Source organism: Rhinoderma darwinii, chromosome 3 (genome assembly GCF_050947455.1).
Source record: "Rhinoderma darwinii isolate aRhiDar2 chromosome 3, aRhiDar2.hap1, whole genome shotgun sequence".
Taxonomy (NCBI): domain Eukaryota; kingdom Metazoa; phylum Chordata; class Amphibia; order Anura; family Rhinodermatidae; genus Rhinoderma; species Rhinoderma darwinii.
The window spans coordinates 153,306,871-153,328,533 of NC_134689.1; the positions used below are offsets into that span (position 1 = coordinate 153,306,871).

The 21,663-nt window shown below is 41.7% G+C and overlaps 1 protein-coding gene across 1 annotated transcript in view; it reads right to left on the reverse strand.

Annotated features, from left to right (window-relative positions):
• Positions 1–21,663, reverse strand: part of TBK1 (TANK binding kinase 1) — a 62,369-nt gene that overhangs the window by 21,812 nt on the left and 18,894 nt on the right. The window contains exons 4-12 of the mRNA XM_075856904.1: positions 21,190–21,319; positions 10,742–10,923; positions 9,822–9,982; positions 7,858–7,968; positions 5,754–5,933; positions 3,560–3,756; positions 3,001–3,059; positions 2,827–2,918; positions 1,788–1,889 (exon numbers count right to left, since the gene is read on the reverse strand). Of these exons, the coding sequence (XP_075713019.1) occupies positions 1,788–1,889; positions 2,827–2,918; positions 3,001–3,059; positions 3,560–3,756; positions 5,754–5,933; positions 7,858–7,968; positions 9,822–9,982; positions 10,742–10,923; positions 21,190–21,319 (1,214 nt within the window). The remainder of the gene's footprint in view (positions 1–1,787; positions 1,890–2,826; positions 2,919–3,000; positions 3,060–3,559; positions 3,757–5,753; positions 5,934–7,857; positions 7,969–9,821; positions 9,983–10,741; positions 10,924–21,189; positions 21,320–21,663) is intronic.

The following is a 21,663-nucleotide window of genomic DNA, read 5'->3' on the forward strand; positions in this document are numbered from 1 at the left end:
ACGACACATTCAATTCCAAATCAGAACAATAACATTTATACAGTTTGTGTTAATCCTTTACAGAAAGTAAAGAAAAATTAATATTAGGCTGCTCAAAAAAATAGCAAGCAGTGCCAGCATTTTTCTTTAAAAATGTAATGTATATACTGAATTTATTTTTTTTCAGATTTCACTTTATTGAACTAATATTTAGTGGCATAACTATTGTTTCTGAGAACTGCTCGACATCTTCTGGCACCTCTGAATCGGTATTCCAGTACAGGAGGATTGGGCGACATTCCACATTTCTTCTGCATTTTTCCTCATAAACCTCATTTTTTGTGTCACCCCACAAGTTCTCTATGGGATTAAAGTCAGGGGATTGGGCTGGACACTGCATTACCTCTATCCTGATTGTCTGTAACCAAGATGTTGTTCGATTACTGCTGTGTTTTGGGTCCCTGTCGTGTTGCAACACGCATTTCAAGGGCATTTCTTCTTTGGCATAGGGCAACATGATGATCTCAAGTATTTTGATATATTTAAACTGACCCATGATCCCTTGTATGTGATAAATAGGCCCAACACCATGTTATGAGAAACATCACCATATCATGATTTTTGCAGCACCATGCTTTACAGTCTACATTGTGTACTGTGGCTTTAATTCAGTGCTCGGGGGTCGTCTGACATACTGTCTGCGGCCACTAGACCCAAAAAGAACAATTTGGCTTCCATCAGACCACAAAATATTGAGCCATTTCTCTTTGGGTCAGTCAATGGGTTCCTTGGCAAATTTTAACCTATTCAGGACATGTGTTTTTTACAGCAACGGGACTTTGCGTGGAGTTCTTGCTGGTAACTTGGCTTCACTAAATCGTCTTCTGATTGTAGCAGGACTCACTGGTAACTTCAGATCTGTGATCTTTCTGGAGGTGATCATTGGTTGAGCCTTTGCCATTTTGCCTATTCTCCGATCCATTCTAACAGTAGTTCCCCGCTTCCTTCCACGTCTTTCAGGTTTTGGTTGCTACTTTAAGGCATTTGAGATCATTTTAGCTGAGCAGCCTATAATTTGCTGCACTTCTCTATATGTTTTTCACTCTCCAATCAACTTTTGAATCATTGTTCATCAGAACAATGTCTGGAATGACCCATTTTCCCCAGTATTTCAGAAGGAAATGCAGTATAACCAACATGTGCAAAATTTGCCACCCTCCTATCTTTAAATAAGGGCCAAAATGTACACCTGTTATTCCACAGAATGAAGGACTTCACCAATTTAACTGCGCACTGCTATTATTTTGAACAAGCCCCTTTCAATGACCCAGAATGAGCCTGCCAGAGAGGGAGAACATACAACTGGTGATCGCTGTGATAGGCTGTCACAGCGATCACCTGACCGAAGACCACACTGTGTTGTCTTTGGATGAAGCTCTGTGACACAGCTGCCTGTAGACAGCTGTATCATGGAGCTCCTTACCGTCGGCGCGGAAGCGCCACGGTTAGGTGCAATGTGATTGTTGTAAAAGGTTATCACAACGATCACATGACCGGAGACCAACGTGAGTGGTCTCCGGTTGAAGCTCCGTGATACAACTGTCTAGAGACCGCTGTATGACCAAGCCAAATACCGCCAGGGAGCGGCAAACCTGCTAAGGACCGCACGGACACAGTCTATGGGCGGTCCGTAAGTGGTTAATGATGTTGGACTGCCATCTTTTTAACACTACTGTGTATAACTAAGATCCCAACAAATATTTAGAGAGCGTTGTACTGCACTTCGAAACGATATTTTGGGAACTTACGTTTTGAGGTCTTTTTCTATGGTTCTGTTGCAGAAGTTAAATTTCAGAGTGACTTCTGTATTCTTGTGAACAGTCTCATTATATTCATCCTTCATTACTTCACTGAAAAAGAGAATATACTGCTTACAATTGACCTCTACTTGATAACAATGAAAGCAGAAGAACAGAGGTGTAAGCCGCTACTGTTAGGGGAGAACAGAAGTCTGGTGTCCCACAATTGCAAATTCCCAGCCGCCACCGCATTCGCCATACAATTTATTAGAGAGGTGGATGTTTATGGCACTCTCCATTTAAGTCTACGGGTGTTACAGAGGGAGCGGAGCGCTGCTAAATAAGCCCTACCATAACTTTCACAGACTACAATGGAAAAAGCCGCAGGCAAATGCAGCGATCTCTACATTGTAGTGAAGTATGCATGGCGTGGAATCGGTGAATGGGGGTAACTTGACCCTCTGTTCTCCCAATAGGTGAGAATCCTAGAGGTGGGACCTGCACCTAACAGGCATTTATGGCATATTCTGTGTACATGCCATAAATGCCTAAGATGGAAATACCCCTTCAAGTGTGGCATTTAATATATCTAGTAATGTGGCAATTAAGTCAGCTTAGTTAGAATACTGAGATATCAGTAACAATATCTTGATGGTGACTTGAGAAATAAAAGTAAATGCCTGCGTGTCGAGGACTTCCTTTTTTTTTTGATGATGATGATGATGAAAATGGTATAGGACATTACAGAAAAGAATGCGTACGACAGCGGTATCATTTTTAAATTTCATTTTTTTTAAAATTAATTCTTCCATGTGTTCACATACACTTCTTAATTTTTAGATCCACCAATATTGAAACACTGTAGTAAAAGGGTGAAAATAAAAGTACTCCCATCATATGCATTTATGACTCATCCCCAGGATATGACTAATTCATGATAGGTTAGGGTCCCCGCACCTACCACACATACATTTATAGCAGATCTATAGGATATGCCATATATATGATCGGAACATCCCTTTAAACTATATTTAACTGAAAAACTTACATGAGCCAAGATATTCCTTTCCGTGTAAGCTCCTGTGTGATTAGCAATAAGGAGGCAATTCGGGAATAGTAGCAAACAACCCCAGTTACTGCCTGTAAACAAATTAGGATATATTAAGCATGAGAAGATAAAATATATACGGTACATCATAATAGGAGTAAGGAATACACAAACCTTGGCCATGTTGGCATCAATCTCCAAGTCATAATGTGAGTGAAGTTTAGGGATCACAACTGGGGAAATACAGATGACATTAATTCCAGCTCATCTGGTTACATTACTTGGAATAATTCTTACAAAGAATAAAATGAATAGCTTATCTCAGCCTATCAGAACTGAAGTACAATTTAAGTACACTTTGGGAGAATATTTAATTGACCCTGCCATCACGAGCATCGTTTTTACAGGACCCACAAAATATATGATAGTTTCCTACAGAAGGGAACGGAATGTCAGTGTGAACACAGCTTAATTCGGAGACCTTCTGTTATTAAACAGGTCCTTACCAAGTTCACAAAGTCATATCTCAAAAGGTAAATCAATGCAAAGAATGCATGGAATGCTGTGTAGACCGTTATTCTGTGAGCGGTAACAAATATATCCTAGTAACAGTACAAATAAATGAGCAAATATCACTTAAACTCACAAAACCGTTTTATTGCATACAACCGAAAGCGGAGACTGCTCAGGTCATTAGGTTTGTACTGCTGCTGCACTTATACTGTGTACTTACTTTCCTCATATCGTAGACCAATAGCGGTTATCATCTCCCTAGTCACCACAAAGATAGGATTTTCTTCTGTAGTTGCAGGGAAATGCTGCGCCAATCTGCCGGCCTCTAAAACAAGTCTTCTGCCTTCATAAAGCAGCTCCTGGTTCTGAGATGGAATTTTTGTCTGTTTGTACACCAAGTCATGAAACTCTGCAGGCCTGAAAAACATCACAACAAAAAATCTCTAGTTGACATTTACAAGCAGAAAATTCACACCCGTTGCCCATAAAAAAAAATATATCTGCACATCACACCAACTAATTCAAACGCAACTTGTCACTTTGAAAATACAGTCTGATCTGTGGGCAACACGTTAAATAGCAGGAGGAGCAGAGCAGATTGATTTATAGTGTTGTAATATATGGATCTATATCTCTGCTAATTTTGGGCTTAGGTTCCAGTTGACAGCTATCTCTGTGTGCGCACTCATACAGGGAAGGTTGTCAATCATTCAGCAGGACTGCTCACTAGACTCCAAAGCATAGAAAGAGAAGAGGTTTAAATCTATAAATTATAAGTTATACCGAATATTAGGCACTCACAGATGTACTTTTGAGTGATGCTTTAGTATCAAACATTAGCAGTCACTCAAGATCCCACTTGCATTTTAACATCTTAAAGAGACTCTGTCACCACATTATCAGTGCCCTATCTCCTATATAAGGAGATCGGCGCTGTAATGTAGGTGACAGTAATGCTTTTTATTTAAAAAAACGATCTATTTTCACGTTAGGAGCGATTTTGGTTTATGCTAATGAGTTGCTTAATGCCCAAGTTGGCGTATTTTTACTTTCGACCAAGTGGGCGTTGTACAGAGGAGTGTAGGACGCAGACCAATCAGTCATGCACTCCTCTCCATTCATTTAGACAGCAGAATCGCGTTCTTACTAGAACATGATCTGCAGCCACATACACAGCGATTCTGCTTGATTAACGTTAATCAAGTGTCCCGATAATGAATACACATGACCATCCAGCCTGGACGTCATGTGTATTCAGAATCCTGATACTTCTGACTCTTTTCTGTGAGATTTCCAGCACGGGAAACAAAATCTCGTTTATCTCCGTAATCTCGCGAGATTACGTTACCCGTGCTGGAAATCTCACAGAAAAGAGTCAGAAGTGTCAGGATTCTGAATACACATGACGTCCAGGCTGGATGGTCATGTGTATTCATTATCAGGACACTGTAGTAACGTTAATCAAGCAGAATCGCTGTGTATGTGGCTGCAGATCATGTTCTAGTAAGAACGCGATTCTGCTGTGTAAATGAATGGAGAGGAGTGCATGATGCCGATTGGTCAGCGTCATGCACTCCTCTGTACAACACCCACTTGGTCGAAAGTAAAAGTACGCCCACTTGGGCATTAAGCAACTCATTAGCATAAACCAAAATCGCTCCTAACGTTGTGAAAATAGATCGTTTTTTTAAATAAAAAGCATTACTGTCACCTACATTACAGCGCCGATCTCCTTATATAGGAGACCAGGCACTTATAATGTGGTGACAGAGCCTCTTTAAGGGCTTATTTACACGAGCGTGTTAAACATCCGTGGGACGGCTGTTGAAACAGCGGCCGTCTCACGGACCTATGTAATTCAATGTGGCCGTTCACACAGCCGTTGTTTCAACGGACCGTGTGATGGGTCCGTGCGAAAATAGGACATGTCCGTTCTTTTCGTGCATCACGCATCCCTCCATAGACTCTCAACTATGGGGGATGCGTGACATCGCATCCCGCAGCGCTGATGCACCTCGGACGTGAAAAACTGCAGTTTTTCACGTCCGAGATGCGCACCGTTCGTGTGAATCAGGCCTAAGGGGTAGTTCACACAGCGTTTTTTTTGTCAGGCATAAAAAATGTTTTGCTTTATTTGCAGAGCTTAAAACGAGAACCACATGTTTTTTCTGCCTCCCATTGATTTCAATGGGAGATTAGAGTGGGAAACCGCTCAAAGAAAGCGGATGACGTTTTTTTTCCCCCACAAGGGTACAAACGTTGCCACAGAACAAAAAAAGCCTCTGCCTCTCATTTAAATCAAAAGCGATTTGGGGTGTTTCTTGGCGCCAATTCCGATGCGGTTTCCGTGCCAAATAACGCTGTGTGAACTACCCATAAAAGCGTTCTACCTTCTGACCTAATCTCAAACTTACATATTATATGCATGAATGTATATCTTGTGGAGTGTCATTTGCTGAAGAGAAAAGACATGAATTACAATTCGGTGGAAAACATCACTAGTCACAGCAAAGAACTGCTCAAAACCCCAACACTTCTCCTGATCAGCTTCTAGAATATTTGTCAGGACTGGAGTGAAAAGCGTTTGTAGGCCACTGAAAAGAGAACAGGGAAGATACATAAATAAAAGGTACATATTCAAAAGTGACATAATAGAAAAATATTTTAAAAAAACAAACAACTTCCCACTTGTATTATGTAAAATACATATATACACCTCTTGCACACGACAGAGTTCGGGCCGTGAAAAACGGTCCGAGTGTCGGACGCATTTCCCGGCCCGACTGCGGTACAGGTGAATGGGACTCCTGGCATCATAGACATTTTATGATGCTAGGAGTCTCAGCCTCCCTCTCAGACTGCTGTTCCGTACTGTATCATTTCTTTCAGTACGGAACAGCAGTTCCGTAGGGAGACAGGAACTCCTAGCATCATAAAATGTCTATGTCGTCAGGAGTCCCGTTCAGGTGTACCGCGGTTAGGCCAGGAAATGTGTCCGATACTCGGACCGTTTTGTACAGCCCGAACTCAGTCGTGTGCAAGAGGTGTTCTAGTGGTATTCCCATATTAGGCTTTATGGAATATCTGAAAAGGCAATGCACCAGAGGTTAACGGACACCTATAGGGAGAAGGGGTTCCAGTGGCCCCCATTCACTGTTTCTCAGGTCCTGCATTTTCCATATACTTCAGTGGGGAGGTGGCTACTCTTGTGCAAGGCCCTCTCCACGGAAGTCTATGAGAGTTATGAAAACAGCTGTGCATGCCATCTTCTATAGACCTCAATGGAGACGGCCAAGCTCATGTGCGGCCACCTCTCCATTGAAGTGTATGTAGAATGCAGGGAACAGAATGTGTAAACTGGGGACCACTAGAATCCCATTCCCCTGATATGTGCGGGTCCCAGAGGTGGAACCCGCACATATCAGGGATTTATGGCATATCCTGTGCAATACAATTTTTTTTAACCGTCTTAGGCCCCATGCACACGACCGTAAAAACTCCCGTAATTACGGGCCCATGGACTTCTATTGGTCATGGGTACCTCCCCGTATGCTTACGGGAAGGTGCCCGTGCCGTTGAAAAATATAGAACATGTTCTATTTCAGGCCGTAATAACGGCACGGGCAGGCCCATAGAAGTCTATGGGGCTCCCGTAATTACGGGAGCGTTGCTAGGCGACGTCAGGGGATAGTCACTGTCCAGGGTGCTGAAAGAGTTAAACGATCGGCAGTAACTCTTTCAGCACTCAGGACAGTGACTACAGATCACAATATAGATCAACGTCTAAAAAAAATAGACGTTCATACTTACCCAGAACTCCCTGCTTCTTCCTCCAGTCCAGCCTCCCGGGATGACGTTTCAGCCCATGTGACCGCTGCAGCCAATCACAGGCTGCAGCGGTCACATGGACTGCCGCGTCATCCAGGGTGGTCGGGCTGGATGTCGAAAGAGGGACGCGTCACCAAGACAATGGCCGGGTAAGTATGAATTTCTTTTACTACAGAAAGGGCTTCCCCTTCTCTTCTTCCTGTACTGAGAAAGAGAAGGGGCTGCCGATTAGTGCAGTGCAATTTTGCAGCGAAAACATGCCCGTAAATACGGGTGGAATACTGGTGACACCGGAACCGTATTGACGGGCACAGGTCCGTAAATACTGGTGCAATACAGGCCGAATACGTGTGACCAAGGACCCGTATTTACGCCAGTATTTACGGGAGGACAAAAATACGTTCGTGTGCATGGGGCCTTACTGCGTGATTTACTAATACATAACAAGAGTGTGGAAGCATTTACTAGATGTATTTGAAAGAAATGTGGAATTCTCTAAAGTGAAACATTATTTTTCATGCTTTTATCAGTAAACTAAATGTAACGTCTTTGTCACATGCTTATCAGTATTCATCAAGGATTCCTCCTAGACTCTATATAAATTTAATATGTAATGAATGGTAAAGACTATGTTACATTTTGTTTAAGGAGAATACTAGGAAATGCAGACCATCAATTATACCTACTTACAAGGACAAATTACAGCTAAGAGGCAATTCCCGACTCCACTCTATTGGACCATTTTCAGCTCTCTGGACTCCTGATAATGCACCGGAAGGTTTCCCAGTAATAATTTTATACCTGTGTAAGAATCAAAACATCACTGATCAAAACATCTTTATAAGCATTTTCTCTGACTACTATTGTATATTGTCAGTAACACTACTCTTTAACCCCTTAATGGCTGCACACCATCTCTTGACGGCAGACGGCGCAGGTGCTTTGTCTACAGCGACCTCTTTTGGCGTCACTGTAGAAGTGGCTAATGAGCGCTCATCCTCTAAGCAGGAGCAGTAACTTACATCTCCTGAACTTAGAGCAGCTGAGATCAGAAAATATTCCGACCCCAGCTGTTTAACTCTTTGATCACCACGGTCTGTGTCACCGGCATGATCAAAGAGGACTCCCCTCTTCTATTGCGTCCCTGGTAACCCAGTGACATGATCGAAGACCAGGGAATCCATCTGCAGTCAGCCTTGGGGACGTACAAAGGACCCCAGGGCTCTCTGCTCAGTATGTCTGCTTTTAGGGCACACTATGTGTTGCCCTAACAGCAGCCTATGTCATAGTGACACAGATCATGTATTAGGATACAATAGTATGTTAATACATTAGAAGTAAAAATTATAATTTTATCCCTTAATGGGATTAAAAAAAACATATGCAACAAAAAAAATAAAAATTACAAAAAATGGCCCAAAAATGTTTTTATTATTTAGCATAAATTTTTTTATTGCCCATACGGTACATTACATAGAACAAGTTTAGAAGTAGGTTTTTTGTTTCTGTGTTTCAAGTCCCTATAGCCTTTTTTGTCTTATGTTTTTGATGTTTATCTATCACTTTTCAGTCTGGCATGTATCGATCACTTTATTACTTTTTAGATATCTACACGACTGCAATAACCTGAAGAATTAATATAAGAGGTTATTCAGCGTGAATGGGATAAAAAAAAAAAACAACAATCAAATGCCGAAAATCCCTTTTTTCTATATTCACGCTGTAAAAATAAATTATAGATCTTACTCAGTGATTTTTTTCTACCCCTAAACGCGCAGTAAAAAATAAAATTTCTCCCACATAAAACAAGGCCTCATACAGCATAGTCAATGAAAATAAATAAACAAAACAAAAAGGCTATGGCTGCTGAAAGGCAGAGATGCAAAAACTGAAAAATGTAGCTGGTCATTAAAGGGTTTGTCCCACAAAACACACATATCCCCTATCTAGAGGATAGGAAATACATGTGTGATCACTGGGGGTCCGACCGCTGGGACCCCCAGTGATAAGGAGAACGGGGGACCGAAAGTCCCCAGAAGTGCTCCATGAGAAGCTCTATTCATTTCTATGGAGCTGCCGGACACACAAGCCAGACACAGACCCCATAAGTCCCATGCTTTTCATGGAGCACGTCGGGGGACTATCGGCCCCCCGTTCTCCTTATCACTAGGGGTCCCAGCGATCACACATGCATCCCCTATCCTGCGGATAGGGGATACATGTTTTTTTTGTGGGACAACCCCTTTAAGGGCCAGTCTTTAAAAGGTTAAGATTTGAAAGCAATAACAGAAAGACATGAAACATCCAACTGTTCATGCAGATGAACAAGGAATTAAAAAAAACTGTTTGTGTACTCTATAGTAATACTGTTCACAAAATCTTGGCAGCTCCATATCTGCCAAAGAAATGTCAAGCACCTCCTCCTCAGGGCCAGCGGTAGGCGTAATAGTGGATCAGTTCTGAATAAAGTGTTTGTTTATGCGAGACCACTCATTTTAACTGCAGGATGAGAAACATAAAAAAATCATGCTGTGCATACAGAAAAAGTGCTACAGACGGAATATATCATATTGAATAACCATGGCTTCAGTTTTAACAGATCCCTAATACTCAAACTCCACTTATACTAAGCAACAGTAAAATTAAAGACATACATGACTTCTTTGTTACGACGAGGACCCTCAAAAGGTCTGAAGGGAAGGCTACCAGTTGCTGCATGGTAGAATGTCACGCCAATGCTCCACAAATCCACAGTGGCACCATACTTCTTCTGGTGTTCTTTTCTGAGCACAGCACGCTCATACAAGTCTGGGTGCTATAAAAGAAACTATTCTTAGCAAGAATAAAATAAAAATATGGATATTCAAAATGCATACAATTAAACTACAACACAATCTTATGGTGTCACTTTAGGGCAGGGTAAGGGGATTTTTAAATTTTGAATATATTACATATATAATTTTTTTATATATTTTTTAACAAGTTAAAGCGGCTACCCCTTTTTGACTGCATGTTGCCTAAAAGGGCAATATGGACAGTGGTGGTTCAAACTATAAAACCCTTTTACCTCTAGCCCTGGGTGGGGACCCCCCTGCAAAACAACAACAAAACACCCTTCTCTATTAGCCAGATCAGAGAGCTTTGACAGAGACAACTGTACTGTAATGTGCCAAGAACTTGTGGGATCATCACATAACCATCCTCTGAATATAAACAAGATAATTCCAATTACTTAACAGCAGACAGAGTTCCCAAATACTGTGCAAACTTTAAAAAATGGCAGCACTTCTCATTATACAATGAATAATCTTTATTTGTTGAAATTGCAAAAACCATACTAATATTAGCCCAAATAGCACAAAAAATACGATGCCAATTGACTAACAGAGCTCAATATAGAACACCGAAGATAAAGCAGCATCGTATGATGACAGATCTGCTTTAAGTAGGTGGAGACTATAGTCAAACATTTTATATAGAAAAGGCTTCTTTTATTTTTAAGAAAAAAAATGTAAATCTTTTTTTACTGTTCTTTAATGCAGGTCATTCATCAAAACAAATTCCCATCAATTACCAAATATTCTTCAGTGCCATAGAGAGAAACAAATTGTTCATCATCCTCTAATTCCCTGGCTGCACCAAAGTCAGTCAATTTATAAACTGACTGCCCGTCTTCACCAATAACTCGCATAATATTACCCGGCTTAATATCTCTGTGTATTATTCCATTTTCTCGGAGGTGGTTCATTCCTGCCACTAGGGGGAAGAAAAAAAATCAGTCAGTAATGCGTTGATTGATGTGTAGTTCACGTTTTTTGATCACTTTAAAAGTAAAATGTAATTAAATACAGAAATATGAAATTTGGCTTCAATATTTAACCCCTTAACGACGGTGGGTGGCATGGGTTTTAAATCCAAGAGACAGCGGAGGACCCTGAGGAGAAGATAGAAGTGGCTTATAACCACTTCTGTCTTCTCTGTCCAGGCTACATAGCACTCAACGAGCGCTATGTGATAAATTGTACAGCATTGCCAATGCGCGATCGCCAGATGCCTACATGCATAACATAGCAGACCCATATCAGCACTGTCTGTGTCTGTTGTCACCATAGGGGGCTGTTTTCCTGGATGCCTGTCACCGTGGAAAATTGCAAAATAAAAAATAAATTGTATCCCAGAGGCCTTTTATGACCTCTTGGGTAAATATATTATGCAACAAAAATATATAAATACATAAGACTACATTCACACAAACGTGAAAATCTGTCATTTTTGTGTGAATCTAGTCTTATGTATTTAGATATTTTTGTTGCATAATATTTGGTAATTGATGTAAAACCGCACGTAAATCTGGTCCATGTGCATTGCGTTATTGTTAAAAAGAAAACAAAAATTGGATTTTTGTACTCAGCGTAAAATCCCATCCTCTTTGAATTCATTGGGGGAGACAGCATCCTGGGTATAGGCCCTTGCCACTAGGAGGCTGACACTAGGAAAGAAAATGTTGGCTTCACCCAGGCAAGCCATGCCCTTCCCACAGACACTGGCATAATCAGTTGTGTAAAGAAGCAGTAGGAGAAAAAAAAAAAAAAAAAAAACAAGAACGGACACAGGCGAAAACGCAACAGCCAACCAAAATCAAGTTCTTGGGCCTTGAAACAAAAAAAAAAAAAAAAAAAGGAGCGTAATCTGTCCCCCAATTAAGTCAATGACAAAAATGATTTTACAGTGAGTACAGAAATCCAATTTTCTAATTTATATAAAGGGGGGCAGCATGTCATTCTCCGCCCAGTGGAGGATCCTGGAGACGTCTTGATGGTTCAGATAGTCAACCACTGTGGAGTTGTCGGTCTGGACGCTTTCCAGACAACCCTGGAGAACTGGAGTCCAATGAGAGAGGGCCAGAAAGTTGGCACTTAATTCCAGGAGGATGACTTTTCTGGTGACCAAATACTCCCCAATCAGATAGGCTGGCACCCATCCAGATGTTGAGCCATTGGAGTGTAAGGAAGGATCAGCCCTGTAGAATGGCTGGTAAAGTTTCCCACCCAAAAAACTCCTGATGAATCAGAGGGCAAGAGAATCAGCTTGTCCAGAGATTTGTCCCAGCACATAAGAATAGTCCTCGAGGGGCCTTGTGTGAATTTGTGCATAAGGAACAGACTCACATGTAAATACTGTCCTGTCCAGCACCTGTATGCAGAAACTGATGGAAGTGGGAGCATTCCGGCTAAGGAGAGACACACCGGTTTGGATGGACTTCATCTTGTCCACCGTTAGGTGAACCTTGGCTGTTCTGGAGTGGAAAATTATTGCGCTGTGCTGGAACTGAAACAAACTTCTCTGTTGATAATCCATCTAAATCTCTTAAAAATGTCCAGTGTGATATTGAGACTGGAGAGGTTGTCCTCTATGAAGGAAGCCTTTACCAAGAGGTCGTCCAGGTAAGGGATGACAGCGACTCTCCTAGCGCAGAAGAGCAGAGAACAGACAGCGAAGTGAAGGAAGCGCTGGTGGGCCCTTTCAATAGGTATGTGGAGGTAGGAATCGCAAATTTAGATGGAGGAGAGGTACTCTCCCTGTTACAGCGATGCGACCACTGACCGCAGGGATTCCATGTGAAACCTCCAAACATGGACAAAGCATTTCCCTTTCATAAGGTCCAGGATTGACCTGACTGATCCGCCCTACTTGGGGATTGTGAAGAGATTCAAGAACAATCCTTAAAAAAAATATATCAACTGAAGAACTGGGATGATCGCTTCCTGCAAGAGAAGAGAGCGAACAACCAGGAAAACAAAACAGGAGCATGATCCAGGGCCAGAGGGAAAAAAAAAAAAAAAAAAAAAAAAAAAAAAAAAAAAAAAAAAAAAAAAATCGACAGAAAGAACCCAGGGGAAAGTGAGAATTCTATTTAATACCATGTGGACACCCACTTATTGAATCCATGTATTGTCCACATGGACAAGCCCAATCACCTGATTGGGTGGATGTTTTCTTTCCTCTCGTATAGAAGACTCGTGTGGTTAGACACCTTCATGTAGAAGAGGTATTTGAAGAGGAGGGTTTTTGGGGCATGGGGCGCAGTTGCCAAGTGGGCTTAGGCTTGAAGGACGGACATCTAGGTTTCATGGGGCGGTTAGACCTCGTCTGACCTTTGAGACAAGAATGATCTCGGAGAGGAAAAGTTAGGAAAGGAGACCTTTGAGACCGGTGAGAAGGCTGCAAACGTCAAAGGTGGTTCTAAGACAGAAGGGTACTCTTGACGTCACTAGCGTCAGAAATAATCTTATCCAGACGCTTGTCAAAGAGTCTGCCCCAAACAAAAGGAAGTCCAATGAAGGCTTTTTTGGAAGATGGGTCTGATACCCAAGAGTGTAACCAAAGTAGCTCCCGAATCAGTCATCACTCTGGCAGTAAAACAGGCTGATTCAAATAAAAACTTGAAAGCATGGATATTCTGAGAGGTTGGATCAGCTAGATCTTTCAGTGGCGCTCCTTCTAAGATACAGTGATGAAGTCGTTTAGCCCATTCGGAGCAGTCTTTGCTAACCCTGGAAGGGGCAAATGCTGAGCGCGAGGTAGAACCTGCCACCATAAAGGCAGACCAGGAAAGGAAATCCAACTTCTTGTCAAGAGAATCACTAAGTGTCGCCACTTGAGACAGTGAAATGGTAGTGCTTTTAGATAGCCGCGATTAGGCAGATCCACTGAAGAAACATCCCATTTGGAGACAAAATCTGCCTGAAAAGGAAAATCGTGCATCTGTCGGTTTTGAAATGGTCGAGAAACTATCAGGATGATTCTATTCTTTTAAAAGGATCATCTCAAAACGCGCTGTGGTTTAGAAAAAATGCTGGTGTCGTTGACAGCGTAAAGGCAGTTCTTTCTAAGAGGGAGTGCTGGAGTCTTGCTTAACTTGTAAGGTATTTCTGACAGAACGTATCAAAGCCTGTATGGTTGTGCGAGTCCTGACGGATTCTGCCAGGAAGCAGTCTCTCTAGTACTGTTCCTAACCAGGGTCACTTGGGAAGGACCTCAAGAGAAACAGGACTTGTCCCTGGCGCTTCTTAGTCTTCAACGTGACCTACCACGAGCTGAGGGCTTAGTAAATTAAAACGGCCCATAATCTGGGCTGCTATTTGGGACGGTAAGCGCTTCAAAAACTCCACCATAGTGTGTTAAAGTCTGGAAATGTCCCCCAGGCCTGGAAAAAAAAAAAAGAGAGTTACACTATTCTGGGGTGTCACATCTTGGAAGGGGCAATATCCTGGTTGCTTTTTTTGTATTGCAGGCAAAATGGGTTAGAATGGCCACAGGTAAACTTTTTACTACAGCTGACGCAGGCATAGTATGTCCAAAATAGAGATTTTGCTGATACCCTCACTTATTTATATATACAAAGTGAGTTATGGGGAACCACAAGGTGTATACCACCAAATAATGTTATTTATTATATTTTGGAAATAGGGAAAAGGGAAAAGAATTGTAGTTGCTATTTGAAATTGAAAAGTCCTCTGCACTGCTGAATATTTGACCTACATTGAGAAATATATAGAAAACATTTTAGAAATATTTAATATATAAAATTTATTGTTTTCAATTTCAAATAGGAACTACAATTCTTTTCCCTTTTCCCTACAGGCATAGTATGTTGCCATGCCCCTCTGGGTAGGTAGCCTGTAAGGGACCACCCGAGACGAACACGTCACAAAGGGAAAGGGGAGAGAACTACAGTAATGTCAGGGGGAAAAGTGACCTCTGGGGGAAACCCCACCTAGATAAATTAGTGACCCCTCGAAAAAAAAAATAGCCCACTGGCCTAGCCTTCCGGACCCTTGGTGTGGTGTACTGCCAGGCAAATGGAGAGGTGGTTGGTATCCCTGGAGCAGCTCAGGACTTCTGAAGCAAACTGAAGTGGTCCCGGAACAAGTGTTGGAGTGAGCAGTGGATTGAAGGATAACAGTCCCCTAGAAAGGCTGCGTTCAGCAAGAACCGCTTATGTAAACAAAACTGTGCTCCCGACCAGAGCCTGCCACTGAAGCAGCCAGGACCGCAATTGGTGATTCAGAAAGGCTGACGAATGTCACATGACTGAGGAGGGCAGAATGTGCGGCTGTAGAGAATGCAGCCTATGCCACTGAAAAGTCGTGAGTTAAATTAGAAGAGGCCAAGTCCGCGGCAGCGCACGTGTGTGCAACAGAAAGAAGTCTAGAAAAAACGGCCAGAATCCCCCAGGTCTAAGCCAGTGCCTAATAAAATAACCTCCCGCTCTGAAACATATTCCTAGCACAATTCCCCTGGAGGGGTGAAAATGATAGTCTACAGCACCTGGATTTCCAAACGATCTTCTATCTAAGAAACATGGTTCTGAAGGGAATTCGGCCAATGGGGTGGGGATTGGGGAGAGCATTAGTTCTGACAGGAAAATGTTCCAACTCACCCTCCGATGTCTTTGGGTGTACGCAGGGTCACCTCTTCAGTAACCTGGCAAATAAAGTGGGAATGGCGGTGACGGAAGCCAAGTAAAGATTGTTGCTTGGTTTCCTGGCACCTGCAGGGTGTTGACTAGGCTGGCAGTTCAGGCTGACAACCAACAACAACAAAAAGTAAAATAAATCTAAAATAAAATAAGATAAAATTCAGCAGACCTGAGAAGCAGGTCATGTCTGCCTCTTAAACGGAATAAGCCAGACAATAGAGAGCTCGGTCCAATGTGCACAAATGCGGTACTTGGGGATAGAGGTAATACGGCAGATATCTGATTTTGAGGATTTGAATCTCGTACCCTTGATGCAGAAATTTAAATGTAAAATAGGTGTGTGGTGTAAACTGTCTCTTTCTGTCGTAGGCCGTTTGAATCTTATAAAAATGATTCTGATGCCGCAATTGCTTTATCAGATACATAATGCATCGGTGTGGATCCCGCTCACCAGGTTCCGAGACCGTATTTGGCAAAGGAATCGCCCTAGACTGCGGCTAGAAATTTTGCAAAGGCCCAAAACTGAGGGGGGACTGGCTCTCCCGAATCCATGGATTTATTTTTTGGCAGCTCAGTGTCAGCAATTTAAAGGATGGGGCGCTCGTTCTGGGGACGATGCTTCTGCTGTTATATTGCAGGATCAATTGAAATGTGACATTTTGTTGGAGGCTGTTGAGAGTGGGCATCTCTCTGGCAGGCGATCTGTGTTTCCAATGTTAGATCTCATTCATAAAACCTGGGAGAAAGTTAAGCAGTTGAGAGGGGTGATGGGATACATGGAATATACACCAATATGGGGAAACAGACTGCTTCCTGAGTTCGTGGGCCTAGACAGTTTGGAGTACTGGATGACGGCGGGGCTTACGAGGGTATCTCAACTGACAAGTGGGTCTACCTTTAAATCCTTTCAGCAGTTCCAAGAGGAACTCAATGTTCCGCATAGAGGGTTCTATAGGTATTTACAATTGAGACATGCGTTTCAGGCGCAGTTCCCACAGGTTCAAGTGAATATACAACACGACCCGATTGTCCAAACTCTTGGCCCTTCTGGGGCTACGAAAGGTATTATATCATGGGTATACCAACTCCTGCTGACGAAATTTTTGGATAGTTATCCCTTGGTAGCTATGCGTAAATGGGATAGGGATGTACCAGGGATTGACGAAGACCAGTGGTCCACTATAATGGAAGCTGTTCCGGGTCTTACGCTGAGTGAGGGCGGCAGGCTCTCACAGCTCTATATACTCCACCGGGTGTATAAAACCCCTGAGGTGTTACATCGGATGGGAATTCGGCCTGATGCTACATGTCCGAGATGCGGTTTGGAGCCTGCCGACCTCCTCCATATGCTGTGGGATTGCCCGCAACTTTATATATACTGGTCCACCCTCCTTGCGACTGTGGGTAAAGTGTTCCCTATATCTGTGCCTCGGGATCCAAAGGTATGTCTATTAGGTTTTGTAGACAGTCTGCCTCTGGACTCGAATGGGAAACTGGCAGTGGGGAGAGTGCTATATGTGGCCCGGAAGCTCGTAGCGCAGCATTGGATTCAGCCTTCTCCCTCCAAAGGTTCAGGAGTTTGTGGATAGAGTGAACCAGTTGCTCATTAATGAAAGGGCGATATTTCTTATAAGAGGAACATCTGCCAAGTTTGAGAAACTGTGGTTGCTATGGTTAAATATTGATGGGTTGGCAAGTGCCGGAATGCTAGGGGGTGGGGCTGTTGGGATTCGGAGTTAAATAACTTCTTGCATATTTGATTTGAGTCTGTTTCTGGGGTAATGCTTACCTGGGTGGGGAGTGGGTAATGATATCCTCGGCTACAACTGTATGGCATGTAGCTTATGTCTGCTAGCGGACGTAAAACACACAAAAAGAAACTGTTTCTGCCCTGTGTGGCAAATTTTCTGTATAACAAATGTATGCGTTAATTTCCCTGTATGGTGTAAGGTCGAAAGTTCGTGGGGAGGGGGGTCCTATTTCTGGACTGTTGTAATTGTTGAAAATGTGCAATAAAAAGAATTTGATTTAAAAAACTGAATAAGCCAGTGTCTGGGGGAAGGGTATGTCCTGCCTGGGCGGAACAAACACTTTTTTCCTGCCTGGTGTCAGTCTCCTAGTGGCAAGGGACTACACCCATGGTGCCATGTCTCTTAACTCCTTCCCGCTATTGGGCGTGACTGTACGTCCAGATTCAAAGTGCTTTCCCGCACAAGGGCGTACAGTTACGCCCTGTAAATGAAGCCGGCACAGGAGCAGTGTGCGCTTCATCTTCAGCGGCTGTCAGCTGTAATACATAGCTGACACCCTGCTGCAACGGAGGCGATGGCAGTTACCGCCGATCGCCTGCTGTTTAAACCCTTCAATGCGGCTGTCAATAGCGTCCGCGGAATGAAGTGGTTGACAGAGGGAGAGGGCTTTATGAACGTTGATGTGCTTTTCTCCTATAGTTTTTGTGAAAATTCTAAATTTTGGGCTAGAACTACATCTTTTCGCAAAAAAAAAATGTTAATTTTTTTAATTTTCACATCCCAATTCTAATAAATTCAGCAAAAACCTATGTGGTCAAAATTCTCACTACACCCCTAGATAAATTCCTCAAGGGGTGTCGTTTACCAAATGGAGTCACATTTCAGGGGTTCTTACTGTACTCGTACCTCAGGGGCTTTGTAAATGCAACATGGCGCCGAGGAATCAATCTTGCAAAATCTAAGCTCCAAATGCCAAATGGCGTCCTTCCCTTGTATCCTGCCGTGTATCCAAACAGCAGTTTATGACCACATGTGGGGTATTTCCCTACGCTGAAGAAGTTGCTTTACAAATGTTACGGTGCTTTTTCTCCTTTATTTGTTAAGAAAATGAAAACATTTTAACGAATGCTACGTCTTATTGGAAAATAATGTAATTTTTCGTTTTCACTTCCCATTTCTAATAAAATCTATGAGACACCTGTGGGGTCAAAATGCTCACTACACCCCTAGATGAATTCCTCAATGGGTGTAGTTTGCCAAATGGAGTCACTTTTGGGGAGTTTCCACTGTACTGGTACCTAAGGGGCTTTGCAAAAGCGACATGGTGCAGAGAAATCAATCCAGCAAAATCTGTACTCCAAAAGCGAAATGGCATGCCTTCCCTTCCGAGTCCTGCCGCTTGCCCAAAGAGCCGTTTATTACCACATATGGGGTATTTTTGTACTCTGGAGAAGTTGGTATACAAATGTTGTGGTGCTTTTCCTCATTTATTTGTTGGAAAAATTTAAAATTCTGAGGTAAAGCTACATCTTATTGGAAAATAATGTAATTTTTCATTTTCACTGCCCAATTCTAATGAAATCTATGAGATACCTGTGTGGTCAAAATGCTCACTACACTCCTAGATGAATTCCTCTAGGGGTGTAGTTTCCCAAATTCAGTCACTTTTGTGGGGTTTGCTTTGTTTTTGCACCACTAGACCTCTTCTAACCTGACATGGTGCCCGAAATATAATTTAAGAAAAGGAAGGCCCAAAAATCCACTAGGTGCTCCTTTGCTTCTTGGGCTTTTGTTTCAGTCCAGTAGAGCACTAGGGGCACATGTGGGATATTTCTAAAAACTGAAGAATGAGGGCAATACATATTCAGTTGTGTTTCCCTGGTAAAAAAAACCTTCAGTATTACAGGAAAAATAGATTAAAATCGAATTTCTGAAAAAAAATAAAAATAAATGAAATTTGCAAATTTCCCTTTCACTTTGCTTTAATTCCTGTGAAACGCATAAAAGGGTTAAGAAACTTTCGTAATGCTGTTTTTAATACTTTAAGGGGTGCAGTAATATATAAACCCTCAAAGCCACTTCAGATCCTAACTGTTCCCTAAAGAAATAGGCTTTTGAAATTTTCTTGAAAACGTGAGAAATTGCTGCTAAATTTATAAGCCTTGTAACGTCCTAGAAAAATAAAAGGATGTTCAAAAAAATGATGCAAACAAAGTAGACCTGTGGGAAATGTTAACTTGTCACTATTTTGTGTATCTGTCTTACAAGCAGATACATTTGAATTTAGAAAAATGCTAATTTTCTATAAATTTTGGTGTTTTTCACAAAAAAATATTGAATTTATCGACCAAATTTTTTCACTAACAAAAAGTACAATATGTCACGAGAAAACAGTCTCAGAATCGCTTGGATAGGTAAAAGAATTCCGAAGTTATTACCACATAGAATAACATGTCAGATTTAAAAAATGAGGCTGTGTCATTTGGTCCAAAAGTGGCTGCGTCCTTAAGGGTGCCTGGTGTCAGTCTCCTAGTGGCAAGGGCCTACACTCATGGTGCCATGTCTCTTAATGATATGAACGAGAAATAGGGAACACATTTTAAGACTTTATTTTAGTGTTGATTAGCAAACATACAGAATAAAAGAAATATAAATTGAAAAACTTTAGGCCCTCAATTTTAATAACCTGGATAATCCCTTTAATAAAACAAAAAAAAAAAAAAAATTGCTCTAAAAAAATAGTATTGAAAAACAGCCCCATGTCAAATAAAAGGAGGTGCAAATATTATGTCGATAGCCCAAGAAATGTAAAAAAAAAAAAAAAGTTAGTGCAGTTAAGCCGTGCAAAATCGCTAAAATGTGTCTGGTCATTTAGGACCAAAACACTGTTCATTAAGGGGTTAAGAATTATATTTCAATGACAGCAAGTCTATTTAAAGAAATGACCAATAAAATAAAAATGCTGGCACAATATGTGAATCACTTTTTGTTTCATTACACAATATTATATATGTCAGAAATTTATTTTCAATTATATTTTTTAATTATCAAAATAAAAAATGACTTTAAAGATATTTGCCCGTGTGTTTAAACCGGTTTAATTCCGTACAGATAATCTTACCTAAGGCCCCATGCACACGAATGTGCTTTTGCGGCCGCAATTCCCCCGAAAATCGGCGGGATAATTGCGGCCCCATTCATTCCTATGGGGCCATGCACACGACCGTGGTTTTCACGGCCTGTGCATGGCCCAGGTGCCCAGACTGCAGAAAGAACGGACAAGTCTTATTACGGCCATGTTCTGCGGTCCAGGCTTATTGAAAATAATGGCCTTGTGCATGGCCCGCGATTAGCGGGCGGCTCGCAGCTGGCAGTCCGCTGCCGGCCGACCCGAAAATCACGGCCATGCACATGGCTACAATCGTGTGCATGAGGCCTAAGGCTGGGTGCATATTGTGCATGCGTTTTTTAAATGTTTCAGCTGTAACGTGGTTTTTAAATTGACTGATTATAGACTTACAGCTGAAACACTTTGAAAAACGCATGGGTATTTCAAAAACGCATTAATTTTTTTAGATGCGTTTCTTTAGGCTGCGCAGCAAAAATGCACATTGCGAACCTAGCCTGACTATCACTTACACAAGTAGGGTGTGTTGTCTATGGATGTTAATAACATAGCTGGTTAATGATTAGAACTACAAAGATCTAACAATCATTTCATGTTTGTTTTTTTGCATACTTTAAAAAGAGAAATAAAACAAATTAATGTACGTATAACAAATGACATACCAACATCCCGGGAAACAATAAGAAACTCTGACTCGGGTAATCCATATGCATTTGAGGGTTCTTCAAGCACAGAGTATAAGCTGGCACATGGGCAAAACTCCATAACCAGCACTTTATGCCGACTTGACATCTGGAATGCAGAAATATCCCTTACAAGTGTTATTATACTGTAAATACAAAATCGGGAAACATCAACCTCACTCCTCTCATAGAAACTAGTTTACATGATTTTTCTAATTTTAAATGTATCTGCTTGTAAAACAGATAGTAACTATTTTGTGTGGTATTACTATTTCACATATTCCATATGTCTCATTTATGTTTGCTTCGTTTTTTGAACATTATTTTATTTTTCTAGGATATTACAAGGCTTAGAACTTTAGCAGCAATTTCTCACATTTTCAAGAAAATTTCAAAAGGCCATTTTTTCAAGGACCAGTTTATTCTGAAGTAGTTTTGAGGGCCTTATGTACT